The sequence below is a fragment of the Chiloscyllium plagiosum genome, unplaced genomic scaffold (assembly GCF_037043375.1).
Source record: "Chiloscyllium plagiosum isolate Xiang-an unplaced genomic scaffold, Cpla_swu_hap1 HiC_scaffold_20, whole genome shotgun sequence".
Lineage (NCBI taxonomy): Eukaryota > Metazoa > Chordata > Chondrichthyes > Orectolobiformes > Hemiscylliidae > Chiloscyllium > Chiloscyllium plagiosum.
Window position 1 is genome coordinate 48553091 of NW_028270158.1, and position 24636 is coordinate 48577726.

General features: G+C 43.4%; 1 protein-coding gene across 2 annotated transcripts; it reads left to right on the forward strand.

Moving 5' to 3' along the window:
• Positions 1 to 913: 913 nt before the first annotated feature.
• Positions 914 to 24389, forward strand: LOC122560571 (cytochrome P450 2K1-like). Of its 2 annotated transcripts, XM_043711331.2 has the most exons (9): positions 914 to 1258; positions 3046 to 3208; positions 13313 to 13462; positions 14337 to 14497; positions 16084 to 16257; positions 18244 to 18385; positions 18541 to 18728; positions 21425 to 21566; positions 23930 to 24388. In XM_043711331.2, exons 1-9 carry the CDS (start codon positions 1058 to 1060, stop codon positions 24112 to 24114), a joined length of 1506 nt encoding a protein of 501 aa, XP_043567266.2. In that variant the 5' UTR covers positions 914 to 1057; the 3' UTR covers positions 24115 to 24388. The 2 variants fall into 2 exon arrangements, with proteins under 2 accessions (XP_043567266.2, XP_087854043.1); XM_087997917.1 differs by lacking the exon at positions 13313 to 13462 and having other exon boundaries at positions 915 to 1258; positions 23930 to 24389.
• The last annotated feature ends 247 nt before the right edge of the window (positions 24390 to 24636 follow it).

A 24636-nucleotide genomic window follows, 5' to 3' on the forward strand; every position in this document is an offset into this window, starting at 1 on the left:
CAGAGAGGAAGCCATCTTACAAAGTTATTCGAGATATGTGTTTAAGGAACCAATGTCAGGTTGTAAGTTTTACTTATTCACTCTTGAGATGTGGCCATTGCTGGCTGGCCAGCATTGTATTGCTCATCCCTTGTTGCCCTTGAGAAGAAGATGGTAAGCTGCCTTCTTGAGCCGTTGTGAGTTTAATTGGAAACACTAGCTTTTGGAGTGCCGTTTCTTCATCAGGTGGTTGTGGAGGACAGAATTGTAAGGCACAGAATTTATAGCAAAAGTTTACAGTGTGATGTAACTGAAATTATGCATTGAAAAATACTTTGATTGTCTGTTGAGTCTGTTGAACCTTCAACATATTGTCTAGCTAACACCAATTGTTACAGCTAACCTGAGAATGCAACTTTAAAACAAAGATTTTGTGATTTACACATGAAAGAAGTGAAACTATCATGGTATTGGAACAGATGAAAGACTCAACAAACAATCAAGGTATTTTTCAATCTATAATTTCAGTTACATCACACTGTAAATTTTTATATAAATTCTGTGCCTTACAATTGTATCCTCCACAACCACCTGATGAAGGAGCAGCGCTTTAAAGCTAGTGCTTCCAATTAAATCTGTTGGACTATAACCTGGTGTTGTGCGATTTTTAACTTAGTTTCTCTCTGCATTGTAAATTTACTTTTTGCAGATATTGCCTCATTTTTCCCAACGGATTCAGCAATGTCAACATCGTTCACGAGTGAGCGCATTTTGCCCTTTGATTATCGTGACCTGGTCATTTTTATCACTAAGTGAGAGGTAGGTGTTGTTTTCTGTGACTGTTTACAGTGGAGAGATGAGATGTTTGGGAGGGGCTATGTTTTTCCTGCCTTCCAATTGGTTTAAAGACCCTTTCCACCCACCGCAGTCCAACAAGGTTTCGACCAAGGGAAAGTTCAGATAAAACCACATCGATCAGTGAGAGATTTCCCTTTTGAATCTTTTTGCAGCTTTTCAGAGCAGGAGCTGAGCTCGAATATAAACTGCGGCCCCTCCTGTTGCCAGTTTCGATCCCGGGATGTCGATTGTAAGTGTTTTCCCTGTGGATGCCGCCACCCTGGTGTTGCTGGGGGCTCTGACCATTATCCTCCTGCTGTATTTCAACAGCGGCTTGAAAAATCCCGGAGTCGTCAACTTCCCCCCGGGACCCCCTTCTCTCCCAGTGATCGGGAACCTGCACATGTTGGATCTGAAGAAGGTGAACAAATCTTTGATGAAGGTAAGAGGGAGTTAAGACTCGGACAGCGATTCGGAATCCATGAAGGGCTTGTGCCCGAAACGTCGATTTTCCTGCTCCTTGGATGCTGACTGATCTGCTGTGCTTTTCCAGCACCACACTGTTGTGCAGAATTACCAGGAGACGCAGAGAGTCGTTGAAGAGGATGATTTTTTTTTCAAACAAAAGCCGTGACAACCAGAAAGCGAATTCCTGATTGGCCCCCGAACCTCGGGGTCCATTATTTTTATACCTTTAGTTATCATGTGTCCAATTGTGTTAAGTTACGCAACAGACCAATGACTTTAGTTCATGTTATCTCTCTACTTCTGCCGCTATGGAAATAGGAGATACTTCAAACTTAATCTTACTTTACTATATTATGATTAGATATTTACTATTACATCTGCCACAATGGTTTTCAGCCCTAAGTTGACACTATTACATCATGCGAACATTTACTTATATGTCACATGCTTTGATTAACCTGATTATGCTGCCGTTGGTACATAACCTAATTATACTATCTAACTATAATTATATCACCATTGTTCTATACCTAATTAGATTAGATTAGATTCCCTACAGTGTGGAAACAGGCACTTCAGCCCAACCAGTCCACACTGACGTTCTGAAGAATAACCCGCTAAGACCCATTTCCCTCTGACTAATGCACCTTACACTATGGGCAATTTAGCATGTCCAATTCACCTGACCTGCACATCAATGGATTGTAGGAGGAAACCAGAGCACCCGGAGGAAACCCACACAGACAGTCGCTCAAAGCTGGAGTCGAATCTGGGACCCTGGTGCTGGAGTGATGTAGAATTCCACAGATCCCTTGTAACATTCCACCAGTCTTCATGTTTAACCCTTCAAATGCCCTTATGCTCTGTATTGTCCATATTGTCAACTCTGATCTCCAGCGTCTGCATTCCTCACTTTCCAAACCAAGTTGGCCAAGTAATGGAATTGAGTGTATTCATCCCCTGCGTCCTGACCACCCTCATCAGTGGGAGTGTCTGAGTGTTTAGTCACAGCTGAAAAGGCACCATAAATATATTGTGATAAAAACAGAAAGACAGTGGTGTGCTGCCTGGATGTGTGACCCATTGAACAGTCTGAAAGGTCACTGGTGTGGTGAATAGGAGATACCAACTGAAGAAACACTCAGTGACTTTAGGCCAGGAAATGTCTTCCAGCATTGAAGCCAGATCATACGCTAGACTGTAACATCCTGCATCCTTACCCTTTAACCTTGCACCTCTCCCTCACACACTTAAATCTCCCCTGTTAAACCATAAGGTAACAGATTTATTGGGATTCAGTCTCAAACCTTCTTTTCCATCACAGGGGCGCCTGTAGTTTTTGTAACCAACAATAGGAGCACAAGGCTAATGTAATCAGAGATTTGGCTTATGTACTGGCCCACCGTGTAGCAACTGAGTCAAGATCTGTCGTAAGGTATACAAATGGTACAGTAGAGAGAGTGAACAGGATATTAATGAGAGTGTTTTACATTGTATTTGAGTGACATACTGACAGAGCTGCATAAAGCTAAAGACATGTGAGAAATGGATTTGAAGCTGATGCCTTTGAAATTTGTCTGAGGGTGAGCTGGAGCTGATGTGAATGTCCGGTGAAGATCCTGAGAGCTGGTGAGTGCTGCTGAGTGAGAGATCGATGTGTGGCTCATGAAACAGTCTGAAAGGTCACTGGTGTAATGAACAACAAATGGACATGTTGTGGAAAAACTTGTAATAATTTGTCATGTAAACCTTTTCTTGAAGCTATCTGAGAAATATGGCGAGGTATTTAGCATCAAGCTGGGACCCACAACTGCAGTGGTGCTGACCGGTTATGAAGCAGTGAGGGAAGCTCTCGTCAACAATGCAGATGAATTTGGAGAAAGAGCACACATCCCAATATTTGAAGCACTTACAAAAGGACACGGTAATTTGCATCTTCACTGTTGTATAACTTATCAGTTAAAATCAGACTGTATTCTGTCCCTGTTCAGTTAATGAATACGTTTCAGTGTTTCGCTTAGGTTAATTTTTTTTAAAGCATTATGTTTTAAAGAACTTGAGGAAAGAAACTTAAAAAAAATTGATCGAATAAGATTGTAACTAATTTTCTGTAATTTCTAAAATATACGATTGTTTTTAATCATGCAATATCCAGAAATTATAGCCGCTATCCTAGACCTAATGATGTCAACATGGAGGTGTTCAGTAAATTCGTTCAGCATCCTACTTTCCATGATTTTTACAGAGATGTTAATAACATATTTTTGTTGTTGTGTCAAAGGTTATTTTTGCAGGTTTGGGAACATAACTTGTTATGACCCTGGTTCATTTGCGAATTAGGGGAAAGTGAGGACTGCAGATGTTGGAGATCAGAGTCAAAAAGTGTGGTGCTGGTAAAGCACAGCCAGTCAGTCGGCATCCGAGGAGCAGGAGAATTGACGTTTCGGGCATAACACTTCATGCCTGAAATGTCAATTCTTCTGCTCACCGGATGCTGCCTCACTTGCTGTATTTTTCCAGCGCCACACTTTTTGACTCATTTGTGAAATAGTGCACTTTTGCCTCGAGTTTCTGAATACCTTTAGTGAGGAGAAATCCATTGAGCTCCAATTTAAAATTAACAATCGACCCAGTGTCAACTAAGATTTATGATACATGAAGAAAGGTAGGAAGAGGCTTGTGTGGAACATAAAAGCTTGCACAGATCATTTAGGCCAAATAACTTGGTTCTGTCTGCAAATTCAGTATAGGTCTGCACTTGTAGACAAGGGAATGCCACACACATTTGATCCTATTATCTCTGATAATAATATCTAGGCTTCTTAAACTTTATATTCAAATTATTTATCAACTTGATCTGTTGCATACGAATATCTTTATATTTGACATTTTATGACGTTTCAAATGAAAAAGCTTTGAAAAAGTTTTCTGTGCATAATGGTGTGAATTCAGACATCTTCCTGTCGGACCATTAACTCATCAATCCCATGTTAAGTGCAGCACAACCTGAAGTTGTGAAGAGAGCCCACTGTTTTACAGTACAATCTATTCTAAGCTATGGCACAATTGGTGGCTTTCTTTCTGAGTCAGATAATATGGGCTCAAGTTCCATCTCCGAGATTCAAACATATAATCCAGGTTAATACTCCCAGGTAGTGGAGAAATGCTGTATTGTCAGAGGTACACTTCTTGGAATTCTTCCTACCTTCTCTCTCTGATGGGAATGAAAGGTATCACAGCATTTTTAAAAGTAGAGCTGCAAACATTTTTCCAGGTTCCTAGCTTATTAACTCTCCTAGTTAAGTTATGAAGAGAGATTATAAATGTAAGGTCACTTTTCTCAAATGTAGATGGTGATCTGATCAAAGTCTTTAAGATATGAACAGAAAAAGAAATGTTCAATAAAGTTAAACTACTTCCATTTTACAATGCTGTTGTTTTAAGAGGTTATTTTGCTCTTTTTATTTTGAACACAGGTTTTAAGGCAGAGGTGGCAAACAGTTGACCAGAACCACTGGAGTAAACAGCTTGTGAGGCTTTGGGGATTTTTAAAAACGTTGAAACAATAGATACAGCATGAAGGGGTGTGGTCACACTGCCACAGAACCAAGATCTTTAGAATCATAGAATCCCTACATGTGGAAACAGGCCATTTCAACCCAACAAGTCCACACCAGCTCTCCAAAGAACATCCCACCAGACTCAACCCCTACCCTATTCTGTAATTCTGCCAAACCAACTTAATTTCTACATCCCTGGACACTATGGGCAAGTTAGTGTGGCCAATCAACCTAACCTGCAGCAGAAGATGCTGTGGTTGTGAAAAACTGCAGCGTTTCTCTCTGCTACAGCTAAAAGCTGGCATTCTCCCTCTCTCAGAATTGTGTTTTGAAATTCTTTCTTCCTGGATTGGATTACTGCATGTGAGACAATGTGTTTTCTGAATTTGACTTTTGCCAATGGCGTATTTATGGGATGTTACTATATTGGGTCAGTTAATTCGTAATAGTTACTGTATCTATTATTTTGTAAAGTTTTCCAATAAAGTTAAGTTACTCTCATTCCTTCTTTCTGGGGCAGCACAGTGGCTCAGTGGTTAGCATCGCTGCCTCACAGTGCCACGGACCCAATTGGCCATTTTAAATTGCTGAAAGTGTCCAGGGATGTGCAGGCTAGGTGGATTAGCCATGGGAAATGCAGTGTTACAGGATTAGGGTAGTGGGGTGGTTCCAGGTGGGATGCTCATCAGAGGGGCAGTGTGGAAATGATGGGCTGAACAGCCAGTTTCCATACTATAGGGATTCTATGACTCTTGATTATGTATTTTAACTATAATTGGATGAATAAAGTGTGTTTTGCTTTAAATCTGGTGATTTAACCAAACAAATTGAATCGCGAATGCAACACCTTACATTTACCTTAAAAATAAGAAAAAGTTAGGGTCGAGACTGTCTTCTGAATATTTTAAGGAGGCTTGGTCTGGAACATAAGAAGTTAGGGGTTCTTGTCGGGATCAAAATTTCTAATTCCAGTTTGAATTTAGGATGATTGGAAACAGGGGCAATGTGTGATAAGGAGACAGTTTTGGAGATGAAAAGAAACATCTTCAACCAGAGAGTGAAGAATCTAAGGAATTCATTGCCACAGAATGCTGTGGAGACCAGGTCATTGAGTATATTTAAGACAGAGGTAGACATGTTCTTGATTGAGAAGGGAATCAAAGATTATGGGAAGAAGGCGGGAGAATGGGGTTGAGAAACGTATCAGCCATGACTGAATGACACAGTCAATGTGCCATTTGGCCTAATTTGTGCTCCAATGTCTTATGGTCTTATGGTGTGGGAAGTGTTGGTGTCTATTATTTCAGGTGTTGAATTTGGTTAGTTTAAACAGGGTGTGCCTTGTGTAGTAATGGCTCCATCAGTCGCTAAGCGTTTCCTGGGGTGGAAGTTTCCTGGGAGTTTCACAAAATGTGACCAAAGCTTTTGGACTTGGCAAAAATATTGGTGTTGGGATTGCCTGTGTCTGAGAAAAAACAGGACATAATTGTAGCAATCACACAGCATGTACAATTGCCAGAAATGCAATTGGAGTGATTGGAAATGGCTAAATGCCAATTGCAAACAAAGAACCTTGAATTAGAGGGCAAGGGATAAAGAAATGGAAAGAATGGCCCTACCTGAACAAAAAGAAAGAGAAAGGAAAATTCACCTGCTTGAGTTGCAACGGAAAACTTTGAAAAGAGAAATATAATAGAAGAGACAAGCGTGTGTTCCAGACAGTCCAAGTGACCTATTTGGGCTACAGAATGGACAAAACCAGGTTACACACATTGGAGGAGAAAGTGAGAGTGATCAAAAGAGCCCTGGCTCCCATGTCTGTACCAGAGCTTAATTCTTTCCTTTGGTTAGTGAATTCGGTTGAGGTTTTGGATGTAAGTTTGCTCGCTGAGCTGGAAGCTTCGTTTTCAGACATTTTGCCAACATATCAGAATCATAGAATCCCTACAGTGTGGAAACAGGCCCTTCGGCCCAACAAGTTCACACTGACGCTCTGAAGAGTAACCCAGAACCATTCCCCTCCCCTATATTTACCCCTGACTAATGCATTTAACCTACACATCCCCGAACACTATGGGCAATTTAGCATGGCCAATTCACCTAACCTCCACGTTTTTTGACTGTGGGAGGAAACTGGAGCACCTAAAGGAAACCGACGCAGACATGGGGAGAATGTGCAAACCCCACACAGACAGTCACCCAAGATTGGAATTGAACTCGGGTCCCTGGGCTGTGAGGCAGCAGTGCTAACCACTGAGCCACCGTACTGCCCTTATGTAGCCACTAAAAGAATGACCCACTGTCACTATTATCCTTACATATAGATGAAGAAGGACACCACTTTGGGATAACATATCCATCCTAGGACAAGCACGCACAAGAATTCCTAGAAGCATAACATTCCAACTGGAATGCTATCAACAAACACATCAATTTGGATCCAATCTCCCACCCTCTGAGAAAAAGAACTGGGATTGACATCACCAACCTAAGGAAACCTAACACATAAATAGAAAGCGGGACATAATACCAGCACTTCACTGGAGGCTCACTGATGATGTTACCTAGTATGATGACGAAGCACCTGAAAGCGAACCTTCCATTCAGCGAGCAAACTTACATCTGGTTTGTGAATTATTCCGGAAAATTCATATGTATCCTGGCCTCCATCTTTGCTCCCTTACACGTGCTGTTGATAAAGTGTCAGCCTTGGAAGTGATTGCGAAACGAAGAAGCAACCTTTCGGCAAGTGAAGAAAACAGCTATCATCATCTAAGGTGTTGGCCCACTAAGGTCTGAAGGGAGAAGTAATGCTGACATGCAATGTCTCCCCGTATGGTATCGGGGTACTGCTGGCTCACTGGTGGCCCAATGGACTGGAATGCCTGATAGAAAATGCTTCCTTGGCTGATGCTGAATGCAAGTATGCCAGATCAAGAAGGAAGGTCCAGCAGTCATCTTTGGTGTAAGAAAGTTCCACCAGTACCTTTATGGATGGGATTTTATCATGATAACAGATCACAACCCCCTGCTAGGACTGCTGAAGAAAGACATAGCTTCTGATAGAATTCAGCATTGGGGTCTTATTCTCAGCACATACAAGTTCTACCTCCTTCCCAAGATCCACAAGCCTGACCACCCTGGCCGACCCATTGTCTCAGCATATCTTGCCCCACTGAACTCATCTCTACCTACCTCGACACTGTCCTATCCCCCCTAGTCCAGGAACTCCCCACATACGTTCGAGACACCACCCACGCCCTCCACCTCCTCTAAGACTTCGGTTTCCCCGGCCCCCAACGCCTCATCTTCACCATGGATATCCAATCCCTCTACACCTCCATCCGCCATGACGAGGGCCTCCAAGCCCTCAGTTTTTTCCTCTCCAGATGTCCCCAACAGTACCCTTCCACCGACACTCTCATTCGTTTGGCCGAACTGATCCTCACCCTTAACGATTTCTCCTTTGAATCCTCCCACTTCCTCCAGACCAAAGGGGTAGCCATGGGCACAGGTATGGGCCCCAGCTATGCCTGTCTCTTTGTTGGCTACGTAGAGCAGTTGATCTTCTGTAATTACAACGGCACCACTCCCCACCTCTTCCTCCGCTACATTGATGACTGCATTGGCGCCATCTCGTGCTCCCGCGAGGAGGTTGACCAATTCATCAACTTCACCAACACATTCCACCCTGACTTTAAATTTACCTGGACCATCTCTGACACCTCCCTCCCCTTCCTGGACCTCTCCATCTCCATTAATGATGACCGACTTGACACTGACATTTTTTACAAACCCACCGACTCCCACAGCTACCTGGATTACACCTCTTCCCACCCTACCTCTTGCAAAAATGCCATCCCATATTCCCAATTCCTCCGCCTCCGCCGGATCTGCTCCCAGGAGGACCAGTTCCACCACAGAACACACCAGATGGCCACCTTCTTTAGAGACCGCAATTTCCCTTCCCACGTGGTTAAAGATGCCCTCCAATGCATCTCGTCTACCATCCCGCACCTCCGCCCTCAGATCCCACCCCTCCAACCGTAACAAGGACAGAACGCCCCGGTGCTCACCTTCCACCCTACCAACCTTCGCATAAACCAAATCATCCGCCGACATTTCCGCCACCTCCAAACAGACCCCACCACCAGGGATATTTTTCCCTCCCCACCCCTCTCCGCCTTCCGCAAAGACCGTTCCCTCCGTGACTACCTGGTCAGGTACACACCCCCCCCTACGACCCACCCTCCCATCCTGGCACTTTCCCCTGCCACCGCAGGAACTGTAAAACCTGTGCTCACACCTCCTCCCTCACCTCCATCCAAGGCCCTAAAGGAGCCTTCCACATCCATCAAAGTTTTACCTGCACATCCACTAATATCATTTATTGTATCCGTTGCTCCCGATGCGGTCTCCTCTACATTGGGGAGACTGGGCGCCTCCTAGCAGAGCGCTTTAGGGAACATCTCCGGGACACCCGCACCAATCAACCACACCGCCCTGTGGCCCAACATTTCAACTCCCCCTCCCACTCTGCCGAGGACATGGAGGTCTTGGGCCTCCTTCACCACCGCTCCCTCACTACCAGACGCCTGGAGGAAGAACACCTCATCGAGCGCCTCGGAACACTTCAACCCCAGGGCATCAATGTGGACTTCAACAGTTTCCTCATTTCCCCTTCCCCCACCTCACCCTAGTTCTAAACTTCCAGCTCAGCACTGTCCCCATGACTTGTCTGGACTTGTCCTACCTGCCTATCTCCTTTTCCACCTATCCACTCCACCCTCTCCTCCCTGACCTATCACCTTCATCCCCTCCCCCACTCACCCATTGTACTCTATGCTACTTTTTCCCCACCCCCACCCTCCTCTAGCTTATATCTCCACCCTCCAGGCACACTGCCTTTATTCCTGATGAAGGGCTTTTGTCCGAAACGTCGATTTCGAAGCTCCTTGGATGCTGCCTGAACTGCTGTGCTCTTCCAGCACCACTAATCCAGAATCTGGTTTCCAGCATCTGCAGTCATTGTTTTTACCACAGTGCAGGAAGCCAAGTGCTAATACAGATGCCTTGAGTCGCCTCCCACTGGCAGATACTCCACTGGTGGTGCCTCCCTTGAAGAAGTTGGCTTTGGTTTTAAACTTTCAGGACATCATGCCAGTCACTGTGGACAATATCTGACTGTGACCAAGAAAGGATCCTGTCCTAGTGAAACTAGTTGTCTCGAGTAAAGGCCAAATACTGGCCACACTCCACCTCGTCTCGGTGTGCATCCCGGGGAACAGACCGTAGAGCACGGAGTCCCGTGTCATGGCGCTGCTTGGGACGAACCTTGACAAACACCACTGCATTCCTCTCCAGACTTCTGCGTAGGCACATTCCAGAAGGAGGTGTGTGACAGTCTCATCCCCCCCGCAGCCGCTTCGAGGGCAGCGTGTGATGCGGCTGAGAGTCTGGGTGTGTACAAAGGATCTCACAGGCAGAGCCCTTCTCACCACCAGCCAAGCCATGTCTTGGTGCTTGTTGGAAAGTTCTGGCGATGAAGCATTCTGCCAAATGACTTTGACAGTCTGCTAAGGGAACCGCTTGATAGAATCCGCCCTCTCCTTTTCCCGAAGGGTCTCAAGGACACTACGTGCTGACCACTTCCAGATGAACTTGTGGTCAAAGGTGTTTTTCTTCATAAACTTCTCCACGAAGGACAGGTGATACGGAATGGTCCAACTACTTGGAGCGTTCCGCGGCAGCGAGGCCAGGCCCATCTTTCGCAACACTGGGGACAGGTAGAACCTCAGTATGTAGTGACACTTGGTGTTTGCGTACCGGGGATCCGTGCACAGCTTGATGCAGCCACACACAAAAGTGGCTATCAGGGTGAGGGTGGCATTGGGTGTATTTTTTGTCCCGTTGCCCAGACCTTTATACATCGAGTCCCTTTGGACATGGTCCATCTTTGATCTCCTTATAAATTGGAAGATGGCCCGGGTGACTGCAGCGACACATCTAGGAATAGGCCAGACCTGTGCCATGTATAACAGCAATGACAGTGCCTCACACCTGATGACCAAGTTTTTTTCCCGCGATGGAGAGTGACCATAGCTTCCATCTGCCCAGTTTCTCCCTCACTTTGCTGATACGCTCTTCCCAAGACTTGGTGCACGCCGCAGCCCCCGCGAACCAAATACCCAGCACCTTCAGGCTATCTCTCTCTCTCTCTCAGAATTGTGTTTTGATGTTCTTTCTTGTTGGATTGGAGAACTGCATGTAAGACAATCTGTTTTCTGAATCTGCCTTTTGCCAAGGGTGTGTTCATGGGATGTTACTATATTGAGCAGTTAATTAGTAATAGTTACTGAATGTATTGTTAAGTTTTCAAATGAATTAAGTGATTCTAATTCTTTCTTTTGTATCGTTTTCACTATAATGGATGAACTATAGTGTTTTGCTTTAATTCCGGTAGTTTGACCAATCAAATTGCATGTGGTAGGCCAAACCTTACATTTACCTTGAAAATAAGAAAACGTTAGGGTCTAGACTATTTTCAGAATAGTTTGAGGCAGTTTGGTCTGATCCATATTACCACTGTTTGGGGATTCCAGAACCAGAGGATATAGTTTGAGAAGGAGGGCCAGAACATTCAGGAGAAACTTGAGGAAGTACAAATGATTGCAGGTGTTTGGAACTCTCTTCTAAAATGGGAGTGGTTGCTGGATCAGATGTTAATTCTAAATCTGAAATAGGTAAATCTCTGTTAAGCAATGGAGTTAGGCTCTAGATCAGCCAGGATCCCATTGAATGGTGGAATACACTGAAGAGGCTAAATGCCAGTATTTGCATAGAAGCCAGCAGAAAGAGCAAGGCTAGAGGGGAAAATGTAAATATTGCAGGGGACAGGAAGCACATCCAGTATCGGAAAAGCAGTGTTCTAACTGCAAAACACTTTTCACGCAAGCATTTAGCTAGAAATAAGCATATCATGCCTATAAGGTTGATTTGTGAGCCAATGATTGCGACAAATCATTTTACACCAATCAACAGGTTGTTATCATCAGGTCTAAAATTGATAAATGCTTTGTTACTGTTAGAGTGGTGACTGCGAAGGAGAGCACCGAGTAAATGTGAAGCTTCAGATAGATATGTATCTCATGAAACAATATGAGTTTCACAGAGCTGTGCGAAGTGATCCAAGATGGTGACCTGAAAATGAATCCTTTGAAACTGAGCATGAGGCTATATGATGGAAGAACCTTGTGCCAAGAGGCAAATTGAGGTGAGAGCCAAGTATAATGAAAAGTATGAAGATCCAGAGCTCCAGAAAGTAGATATTCAGCAGAATTTGTTCATCTCAGTTGAACCAAGTCCAAAGCTTAGACTATTAACCCAAAATATATCAGAAGAAGTTGTAAGCATTTTCCACAGCAATAAGCCATTGACCACTGGACAGATCCATGCTGAAACATATCCATGCAAGCTATAAAACCTTCAAAAATTACTTGCTTAAATATTGAAGAAGGCGTTTGGTATACTTTCCTTTTTTGGTCAAAGTATTGATTACAGGAGTTGGGAGGTCACGTTGCGGCTGTACAAGACTTTGGTTAGGCCACTTTTGGAATATTGCATGCAGTTCTGGTCTTCTTATCGGAAGGATGTTGTGAAACTTGAAAGGGTTCAGAAAAGATTTACAAGGAAGTTGCCAGGATTTGAGCTAAAGAGAGAAATTGAACAGGCTGTGGCTGTTTTCCCTGGAACATCGGAGGTTGAGGGGTGACTTATAGAGGTTTATAAAATCATGAGGATAAATAACAAAGTCTTTTCCCTGGGGTGTGGGAGTTCAGAACTAGAGGGAATCGCTTTCGGGTGAGAGGGGAAAGATACAGAAGAGACCTAAGGTGCAACCTTTTCACACACAGGGTGGTACGTGTATGGAATAGGTTGTCAGAAGAAGTGGTGGAGGCTGGTACAATTGCAACATTTAAAAGGCATCTGGATGGGTATATGAATAGGAAGGGTTTGGAGGGATATGGGCCGGGTGCTGGCAGGTGTGACTAGATTGGGTTGGGAAATCTGTTTGGCATGGACAGGTTGGACCGAAGGGTCTGTTTCCGTGCTGTACATCTCTAAGCCTCTAAGTCTACACCTCTTGCGTTGTTATTATGTTCCTATTTGTCCCTCCATCAACATCAGGAAAATAAACAATTTGCAGAAGCTTGCTGTGAATAAATTGGTAAACACACTTCCTATACTCTAACACCTGAAAAGTAACTCAGTGACTGAAGCATTTAGAATGCCCACAAGTTGCCTATTGAAATGTACTTTAGAAACGATACAAATATGAACCTTTCTCATTTCACCGTGTATAATTTAGTTAATTAGTCCTGCCCTCGATTCTTTGAGGAATGTCGTCAGTTAAAATGAATATTCCAAGAGTCACAGTGTTTGCTTCTTTCTGATGGATTTAATTTAAGGTATTGTTTTTGCTCATGGGGAGTCATGGAAGCAAATGCGAAGATTTACCCTCAGCACATTACGAGATTTTGGAATGGGAAAGAAAACCATTGAAGACAAAATAATTGAGGAGTCAGATTTTCTGGTAAAAAGGATTGATGCTTATAAAGGTGAGTTTGTGTGAGATAAATGAACAGAATTACCATTGTTTCTTTTCTCTGTATGCATTAATTGTGAATGCAGATGTACATTAAAGAATCACAGAAACCTATATCACGGAAATGGAACATTTAGACCACTGTGTTTGGATCAATCCAAAACAAATCACAATTATTGCTGTATGCTACCTCCCCCCCATCGATTGAAATGACCAACTATTCATGGATTTCTAGTTCATCAGTGTCTCAGTTCATGAACTGTTCTGCAGTTCCACAGCACTAGTTGGATAGTGAAGGAGTCTTAATGAAATTCTGGATATAGGGAGAGGCTGAATAGACTGGTGCTGTTTTCCCTGGAGCGTCGGAGGCTGAGGGGGTGACCTTATAGAGGTTTATAAAATCATGAATAGAGTAAATAGACAAGGCCTTTTCCCTGCGGTCCAGGACTAGAGGGCATCGATTTAGGGTGAGAAGGAAAAGATTTAAAAAGGACCTAAGGGGCAACTTTTTCACACAAATTGTGGTGTACGTATGGAACGAGTTGTCAAAAGAAGTGGTGGAGGCTGGTACAATTACAACCTTTAAAAGGCATTTGGATGGGTGTATGACTACGATGGGTTTAGAGGGAAATGGGCCAAATGGTGGCAAATGGGACGAGATTAATTTAGGATGTCTGGTTGGGATGGTTGAATTGGACCGAAGGGTCTGTTTCTGTGCTATACATCTCTTTGACTGTTTGACCCTGAGTGCCTGCTACCTCCTGGCCACCTTCCTTTAACAGCCAAGGGAACAAGCTTCAGGGTCTTATCTAAAGAGCTATCCAACTGTGATTTCATGTAAAGGGTCAATATTTGATTGAGTGTGATCTTTAAAATTTCTTTTGCAGGCCAACCGTTTAATCCAACTATGAAAATGAACTCTGCTGTGGCCAATATAATTTCCTTGATAGTTTTTGGTGACAGATTTGATTATGAGGATGAAACATTTATTGGTGTAATAAAGAGAGTGAATGAAAATATTCAACTTTTTGGTTCAACTATGGTCCACGTAAGTCTCAGCCTGTTTTTGAAGAGTAATACATTCAAGAAAAGATCATTTGCAACTCGCAGTAATTGGAAAGGGGCTGCAAGTGGAGTGTACTAAATCTGTGATGCAATATAACTGGCCATTAGTTGACAAGTTAAGGGCTTTAAATAGGCTGAGGGCAGGCAGGCTGCCCTAGGCTTGCCCTAGACTTGCCCCTTCTGCACATAACATGTGGGTGAGTTTGGAGATGGGCAGGTGGGTGGCAATGTCAACCACAGAAGTTTACAGCCTCCTGTGTCTGCACACCTGCTCATAAAATTGTACCCATCAACTCCACTTTGAATAGATTCAATATGGAACCCAGCAGTGAATTCTAATGACTGATGACATTTTGAGAGAAGAAATCACTCCCCATCTCTGATTGAAGTGTGGGATCTATCATTTTGAAAAGTTATAACAGTGGCTGTAAATACTTTGACAAGTGAAAACATCCTCTTAACTACCCTGTCAAGCTGCCTCATAGTTTCCACACATTAATGTCACATTAAATTTCCACCTGGTGATCACAGAGATTGCACTTCAGGAATTACACAATCGTATCATACAATGCAGAAGTTGATCATCCAGCCCAGTGTTCCTCCACCAATTCTTTTGAAAGAATTGTCCAATTGGTCAAAATCCCTTCCTCTTTCCCATAACTCTGCAAATTGATTGTTTCATGTATTTATCCAATTCCCTTTAGAAAGATGTTGAATTTGTTTACACCATTCTTTCAGGCATTGCGTGATGATAACTATAGTAGAAACTTATAATTAGTCACAATGTTTAAAAACATTCTCTATTTGCCAAAGATTCATAATGTTTCAAAGATTTATGTATCACCTTGTTGTAATTGTAAATCATTAGATGTGAGCAGTGTTATGGACCAGGTCAGACCCCTCAAAACATTTCAAGAAGGTAGCCCAGACCCTACCTTTGTTTTAAGCAGCTGTAAGGTGGATATTCCAGGACAAATGCCACTGGCCAAACCATTTAGTTTTAAACAGAACAATTTATTTACAAGATTACTGAATGGAACACAAACAACAGAAAACAGAATACTGAATACCTTAACATCTCTGAAAACCCAACAGATCATCCCAACTTAATGATGCTATTCCAAATACTTGCAACAATCCCCATAAGCACTCCTTTGCACAAAAAGTAAAATCAAACACAGGGTCTTACAGATTAGAGGTCAGAGAGAGAGTACCAGCCTGGACCTGCTTCTTTGGATCCAGCAGCTTTTTCCCCACTTCTGCTAAAAGCCAAACCAAACCAAATCAGACGAAATCTGAGCTGGGAGAACTGGCCACTCCCCTTTCATTGAACAAGTGTTATTTTTTAAAACTTGAAAGCCTTCTGCCTGAGGCATTATCTGTTAGCTATTATCAAATTGGGCCTAAAGTGCTTCAACATCAGCCCTTTCGGAGTCTGTGTTGTTTACGTCCTCTGGAATAAAAAACCAAGAACAGCATAACCTTGTTAAAAGAGTAGCTTCATCACAGCAGATAATTATTTTGCTTTGATATTTTCATCACTATCATTATGTTGTTTTGATTTTGCAGCTGTACAATGCATTTCCAGTCCTGAAATTCTTTCCTGGGACGCACAATAAGGTTTTTACCAACATAGAGCAGACTATTGTCTTCCTCAAAGGCTACTTCAAGGAAAATCGTCAGAAACTAGATGGCAATGACATGAGGAGTTTTATCGATGCATTCATGGTCAGACAACGGCAGGTTAAAAACTCCACTTTTGTTTTAAGAGTTTTGTCACATTTCCAAAGTTATATTTATATTTATGTATTTCAGAGCAAAAAGGAGAAAGTGAGGACTGCAGGTGCTGGAGATCAGAGTTGAGAGTGTGGTGCTGGAAAAGCACAGCAGGTCAGGCAGCATCCGAGGAGCAGGTGAATCGAAATTTCGGGCATAAGTCCTTCATCAGGAATGAGGCTTAAGGGCCGAGAGATAAAAGGGAGAGTGGTGGGGTTGCAGGGAAGGTAGCTGAGAAAGCGATAGGTGGGTGAAGGTGAGGGAGAAGGTGATAGGTTAGAGAGGGGAGTGATGGACAGGTGTGGAGGGCGGTGCCGAGTACAAATTTGACTGCCTCAGTCAAACCATTGTCTCAGCCTGCACTTGTCCCACTGAACCCATCTCTTTTACCTCGACATCGTCCTGTCCCACTCAGTCCAGGAACTCCTCACTTATGTTCGTGACACCACCCATGCCCTTCACCTCCTTCAAGATTTTCATTTCCACGGTCCCCAACACCTCATCTTCACTGTGGACATTAGTCCGTGTGCACATAGGTCCACCACGATGAAGGTCTCCAAGCCCTCCGTTTCATCCTGTCATGCCTCCCCAACCAGTATCCTTCCACTCACACCCTCATCCGCCTGGCTGAACCGGTCCTCACCTTCAACACCTCCTTCCAATCCTTCCAGTTCCTCCAAGGGGTAGCCATGGGCACCTGCCTGGGACCCAGCTATGCTTGCCTGCTTGTCCGATATGTGGATCAGTCTATCTTCCGCAGTTACACCAGCACCATCCCCCACCTGGTCCTCCACTACATCGATGACTGTACCGGCGCCGCCTCGTGCTCCCACCAGGTGGTTGAACAGTTCATCAACTTCACCAACATCTTCCATCCCGACCTCAAATTCACCTGGACCATCTTGGAAACCGCCCTCTCTTTTCTGGACCTCTCCAACACCATCCCCGGCGACCGACTAACCACAGACATCTACTACAAGCCCACCGACTCCCACAGCTACCTAGACTACACCTCCTCCCATCCTAGCTCCTGTAAAAACACCATCCATATTCCCAATTCCTCCGCCTCCGCCATATCTGTTCCCAGGATGACCAATTCCACCTCAGAAAGTCCCAGATGGCCTCCTCCTTCCACAATTGCAATATGTGGTTGACGATGCCCTCCAGCGCATCTCCTTCACTTCACGCAGCACAGCCATTGAACCCCACCCCTCCCAACACAACAAAGACAGAACCCCCCCCCCCGCTCCTCGCCTCCCATTTATCTCTCGGCTCCGACCCACAAGCCACAGTCCTGATGAAGGGCTTATGCCTGAAATGTCGATTCTCCTTCTCTTCAGATGCTGCCTGACCTGCTGTGCTTTTCCAGCAGCACACTCTCAATTTCAGAGAAAAAAGTCAACTTTGTTCAGTTCGACATTTGCATGATAGTCTGAATGGACTCCTTTTATGCAAATGCATATGATTTGAGGTAAAGGGTGTGAAAACAATCTTTGTTTTAATAAAGGAAGAACTGGCATTTGCACTGTGTCTTTCATAACTCCAGCATGCCCAAGTATCTTCCAGCTCATGAATCAGTTTTGAAGTGCAGTCACTTTTCTGATGTGGATTTGTCCAACATCAATAGGATCTGGCCAGAACCACATTATAATGTTGACTGCGCTACAAAAATACATTTTACTGACTTTAAAGTGCATTGGGACATCTTAAGTGTGCTGAAAGGTGCAATGGAATAGATTTTGTTTAATGTGCATCAATTGAGTTGCAATCAACAGCTTCGGAATAATATCTTATCCCAAAAACTGTACCTCTGACAGTGCAGTATACTGGAGTAAATATATAGATGTCTCATGTTTCTGATCCCTACTCTGTGCTGCATTATCCAGGTTTCAGGTTACACAGTTTAGGTCCCATTCCATTTCTGAGTTGTTACATTGTTAATTTTCTTTTTAGGAATCAGCCAACCCTAATTCATACTTCCATGAAGACAACTTAATGTACACGACGATTAACCTGTTTGCTGCAGGGATGGAGACCACCTCAACTACACTTCGTTGGGGAATGCTTCTGATGATGAAATATCCAGAGATCCAGAGTAAGAAGCACTCTGATTAATTCCACTTGGGAGCTGACCTTGTTGGATGATTTTCAATTTGCATACTTTCCTTTTTCCTTGATTGAGATTTTGAACTTGTTTGAAGATATCATGACAGTACTTCCAATGACTTTAAAAATCTGTTTGGTTCACAGAAAAGGTTTATGAGGAAATTATCGGAGTTATTGGATTGGAACGACCTCCCAGAGTTGAGGATCGGAAAGATCTGCCATATACTGATGCAGTAATCCATGAAATCCAGAGGTTTGGTGATGTTGTACCAATGAGCATCACACATGAAACAACAGCAGACATAAACTTCAGAGGATACTTCATTCCAAAGGTACCCTTGGGAAAGGATGGCTACTTTGAGATTGGAGTCTGATAGTCTGACATTTAATGAAGGATGTTTAAGAGGGAGAAAGAGCTTTCATGGTTTCACTCAATACATTCTACAATTTAGGAGCCTAAGTAACTAGCTGTCATTAACTTTTGTATTCAGAGGTTTAGAGAGAATATGAGGAATTTGTTTTTAACTCAGTGGGTGCTTTGTGGGAATCTAGAACTCATTGCCAGTAAAGGTGGTGGAGAAAAAAACCCTCATGCGATCTACACTTGCGATACCAGGGCGTACAAGGCTATGGGCAAATGCAGGAAAATGGGATTAGAATATTTATGTATTTGGTTTTGACCAGCACAGACTCACTGGGCTGAAGGATCTTTTTGTGTGTTGCATTCCTGTATGACTCTAATCTTTGACAAATATGGCCACGATGAAACACTTCAGAACTTTTCATTGTAGAAGTTACAAATTGCTGTTAAGTTATTAACAGAGAGAGCAGAGTGGGAATAGAGTCATAGAGTCTTAGAGAAATACAGCACCGAAACTGACCCTTCAGTCCAACTTGTCCATATTGACCAGGTATCCTAAATAAAACTAGTGCCATTTGCCAGCATTTGGCACATATTCCTCTAAACCCTTCCTATTCATTTACCCATCTTGAAGCTTTTTAAATGTTGCAATTGTACCAGCATCCACCACTCTGCCTGGCAGCTTATTCCATGCACACGCCATCCTCTTTGTGAAAAGTTGCCCCTTAGGTCCATTTTAAATTTTTCCCTCGCACCTTAAACCTCTGTCCTGTAGTTTTGGATTCCCCACCCTAGAGAAAAGACCTTGTCTATTTACCCTACCCATGCCCCCCCTCTTGATTGTATAAACCTCTAGAAAGTGACCCCTCACCTTCTGATGCTCCAGGGAAAACAGGCCCAGTCTATTCAGCCTCTACCTAGAGCTCAAACCCTCCAAACCTGGCAACATCCTTGTAAAGCTTTTCTGAACCCTTTCAAATTTCACAACATCCTTCCGATAGCAGGGAGACCAGAATTGCACATAGTATTCCAACTATGGCCAAACCAATGTCCGGTACAACTGCAACAAGACCTCCCAACTCCTATACTAAATGCACTGACCAATAAAGGAAAGCATACCAACACTTTCTTCACTATTCTATCGACCTGTGACTCCCCTTTCAAGAAGCTATGAAATTGCACTCTGAGGTGTCTTTGTTCAGCAACAATCCCCCGGACTTTATCATTAAGTGTATAAGTCCTGCCCTGATTTGCCTTTCCAAAATGCAACACTTCAAATTTATCTAAATTAAACTCCATCTGAAATGGGAAAGTCTTTTTTTTAATCAAATAGCAGAGCAGGCTTGAGGGACTAATTGGTTCTCCACTCCTTATTTGTGTGTTTGTGTGGCACGACAAGTGTAGCCACAGGTCTCTCTTTCGATGCATCATTTCTGTTAGTTTTAGGTGTAAAGCAATAGAGAGAACAGACAAGGGAGAATAAACCAAAGTGATTTTTTTTAACAAAAATGACAACTTGTATTTGCTTACCAACTTTAATACAGTATACTGTCTAAAGAATGTTCCCAGGCTTGATATCAGAGAAATAATGGCAGCAACCACATAGAGAAGTAGTATGAAAAGTGATGAAGACATGGTCAAAGAGATAGGCTTTAAAGGAAGACATTTATCTATCACACTTGCTGCAACCAGCAAACCTGTCAAAGCAGTTCACAATGACGTACTTTTGAATTGGGTGCAATCTCTGTTGTAATGTAGCAAATGCAGTAGCCAGTAGATACTTAGCAGCATCCCAAAAAAAAAGCAATATGATAATGAGAAGATAGACTCTTCTTTATGATATTGATTTAAGGATTACTATTGACCAGAACACTGGGCGTAATTGCTATCCTCCTTGTCAAAACAGTACTTTCCCAAAGACGGTAGTTCTGGCATTGCAGCATGCCTGCAGTGGAGGGCCAGAGGTTGTGATTTTTCTGTTTGAGCCTGAGGGTGGAATTTCAGTCCAGAACTGAATGATTCAGAGGTCAATGTATTATAACCAAGCATCATGTAGGAGGGAAGAGAGATAGACAGGTGAGAAGATTAGGAAGGGAATCCCAGAGCTTAGAGTCTAGGCAGCTGAAAGCACAGTGGAGTGATTAAAGAAGCTCAAGATACAAGAGTCTGAATTCAAATAAATGCTGTGTGTAATGTCCCAGAAAGATTATTACTTAACAACTGTGCAAATAATTTCAATAATGTCTTTTGATTTGATTTTACTTATTATTGTCACATATACCGAGTTAAAGTAGACAGTATTGTTTTGCATGCTAACCAGACAAATCCTACCTGAACAGAATGCACAAAATACTATTATAGCTGTAGAGATGATACAAAGAAAGATGAACTCTAATTTATGGGAGTTCCGTTTAGAAATCTGACAACAGCAGGGAAGAAGCTGTTCTTAAATCTGTTGGGATGTGTTTTCAAAATTTTGTGTCTTCTGCCTGATGGAAGAGGGTGGAAGAGAATCTAATCGATGTTGGAGAGGTCTTTAGTTATGTTGACTGCTTTCCTGAGCCAGCGGGAAATGTAGACAGAGTCAGTGATAGGAAGGCTGGTTATCGTGATGGACTATAATATAATAGAGAATCATACACCAATTATATTTTTAACATTTTTAAGGGAACCCATGTAATCCCATTGCTGTCCTCTGTGCTGTATGATAAAACTCAATGGGAAAAACCAAATGAGTTCAACCCATCTCACTTTCTGAATGCTGAGGGCAAATTTGTGAAGAGAGATGCCTTCATGCCCTTCTCTGCAGGTAACGCAAGTTATTAATTTTTAATTTATGTATTATAGGAATTTTCTCTCACTGGTCAAGAGAGTATAAAATGTAGGAAATATAGCAGAAAAGAACTCTTTTCTGTTATCACAATTTTTTTGCAGTGTGGTAAGCTATGGGGTTCCAAAGGGATGAGTTGTGGTCAAAACACAATTTAATCCACTATCTGTGCACATAGCTTTTAACCAGGGGAGTGAGCAATCCAGATTGGGAGGCTGGTTTCTTAAGACTGTCAAAACCTGCTCTGGCTTGCAAAGTGAGAAGTGCTATCAAAACACAGACTGGGGATTGATCGAAGTAAAGCTATTAAAAATGCACCATCACACTTTTAGGACATTATGAGTGCATCACACCAATGCTGTTGTGTTTAGTTACTGAACAAATGCAAGGAAGCATAGCAGGTTCATATGTAATAGGTGGATGGAGGTTGGGGGGGGGGGTAATGGTGATAGGTCAGAGGGGAGGGTGGAGCGAATAGGTGGGAAGGAAAATGGACACATAGGACAGGTCATGAGGGTGGTGCTGAGTTGGAAAGTTGGGATAAGGAGGGGAAGGGGAAATGAGGAAACTAGTGAAATCCACATTGATGCCGTGGGGTTGGAGGATCCCAAGGCGGAAGATGATGTGCTCTTTCTCCAGGCATTGGGTGGTTAAGGAGTAGTGATGGAGGAGGCCCAGGACGTGCATGTCCTTGGCAGAATGGAAGGGGGAGTTGAAGTGTTTGGCCCGGGCTGGTGGGAGTGTTTACTGCGTATGTCCCAGACATATTTTCTGAAGCGTTCTGTAAGTAGGCGTCCTGTCTCCCCAGTGTAGAGGAAACCACATTGGGAGTAACGGATACAATAAATGACATGTGTGGAAGTGCAGGTAAAACTCTGATGGATGCGGAAGGCTCCTTTGGCGCCTGGGACGGAGATGAGAGAGGAGGTGTGAGCGTTAGTTTTGCAATTCCTGCGGTGGCAGGGGAGGGTGCCGGGAGGGGAGGGTGGGTTGGCGGGGGAGGGGAGCGTGGTCCTGACAAGGGAGTCACAAAGAGAATGGTCTTTATAGAAAGTGGATATGGGTGGGGAGGGAAATATATCTTTGGTGGTGGGGTCCATTTGTAGGTGGCGGAAATGGTGGAGGATGATGCGATGTATACAGAGATTGGTGGGGTGGAAGTTGAGGACAGGGAGGTTCTGCCCATATTGCAATTGGAGAGGTGGAGTTCCAGGATGGAGCTGCGGGAAGTGGATGAGATGTGCTGGAGGGCAGTATCAACCACGTGGGAGGGGAAATTGCGGTCTTTAAAGAAGGACGCCAAGTGATGTGTTCTTTGATGGAACTGGTCCTCCTGGGAGCAGATGTGGCGCAGGCAGTGAAATTGAGAATATGGGATAGTGTTTTTACAGGAGGCAGGGTGGGAGGAGGTGTAGTCCAGGTAGCTGTGGGAGTTGGTGGGTTTTTGGAAGATGTCAGTGTTGAGTCGGTCACTGTTGATGGAGATGGAGAGATCCAGGAAGGGGATATCTGGACGGTGTCAAGTTTATTGAATGTTATTGGAACCGAACATATCCAGGTAACTGGGGAATATTCTTTTACATGAGAGAGAAACAGAGTTAACATATTGAGTCCAGCATGACTTCTTCAGAATGGAAAGGTGTTGGATTGTGGTATCTCTGATACTTTTGACAGAGACAGAGGAGGAGTAGGGGGCAAATGGTACAAAGGCCCATTACAAAAACCAAAGGGGTTGGTAATGGGGATGAAAGAGAAAAAGAGATTTAAAATTAATGAAAATTAAAGTGCAAAAAGGAGAGAATGGTACCTCTGCATACATGCTACCAGACTTGCTGAGTTCCTCAGCATTTTCTGTGCGTTTCCAACTTCTAGCATCTGTAGTGTTTTGCTTTCAATTGCAATTGAACATGTTCCACCAGGTCCCTGTCCTCGAGAGTGATTAGTGTCTTACAATTAAGTCATTCTTGTGTTAACACAATCCTGTTACACAGATACTACAGATTTGGTTTCACACAATAAATGATGATTACATTCATAGTTTGCGACATTGATGTTTCTTGCAGTAAATGTACCAATTCTAACATTTTTTTTAAGTTCTTATGGGCTTATATCCACACTTGTCTGTTTTTGACATGATTGTGCTACCCACTGAACTGTGGCAGGTACCTTTTCATGTTATTTAATCGAATTGCAGTCTGAACAGATGTGAAATAGATGGAGAGCATCACGACAAAGGTTGTTTTCAAACTGTAATGTCATATTTCTGAAATTCAGTTGTCTTCAAAGATAACTGTTTATTTCAAGAGCTATGTTGACATATTTTTGCACTCTCTTCTCTGCAGGTCGGAGGGCTTGCACTGGTGAGGCTCTGGCTAAAATAGAACTGTTCCTGTTCTTTACTATATTGATTCAAAAGTTTATCTTTCAAGTTCCACCCGATGTCAGTGAACTGGAACTGGAGCTGGAGTCTGGTGTGGGTTCTACTTCATTCCCAAAGTACCCATATGTGTGTGCTGTGCGTCGCTGATGTCACCACTTCATCCATGATTTACCTGATCTCCCTTTTCATTAATCAGTTTCATTAATCAATGGCTGTTATATTTGATGTTTGATTTCCTTGCGATGTTTCCTGGATTTGTGAATCAATTTTCTGTTTGACTGCAGTGACAGAGATCGGAGAAAGTGAGAACTGCAGATGCTGGAGATCAGAGTCGAAAAGTGTGGTGCTGGAAAAGCACAGATGGTCAGGCAGCATCTGAGGAGCAGGAGAGTCGGCGCTTCAAGCATAAGCCCTTCATCAGGAATGAGGATTGTGGCCCAAGGAGGCTGAGAGATAAATGGGAGGGGGTGGGACTGGTGGGGAGGTAGCTGAAGGTACGATAGGTGGATGAAGGTGGGGGTGAAGGTGATAGTCAGAGGGGAGGGTGGAGCAGATAGGTGGGAATGAAGATGGACAGGTAGGACCGTTCAAGAGGGCAGTGCCGAGTTGGAAGATTGGATCTGGGATAAGGTGGGGGGAGGAGAAATGAGGAACCTAGTGAAATCCACA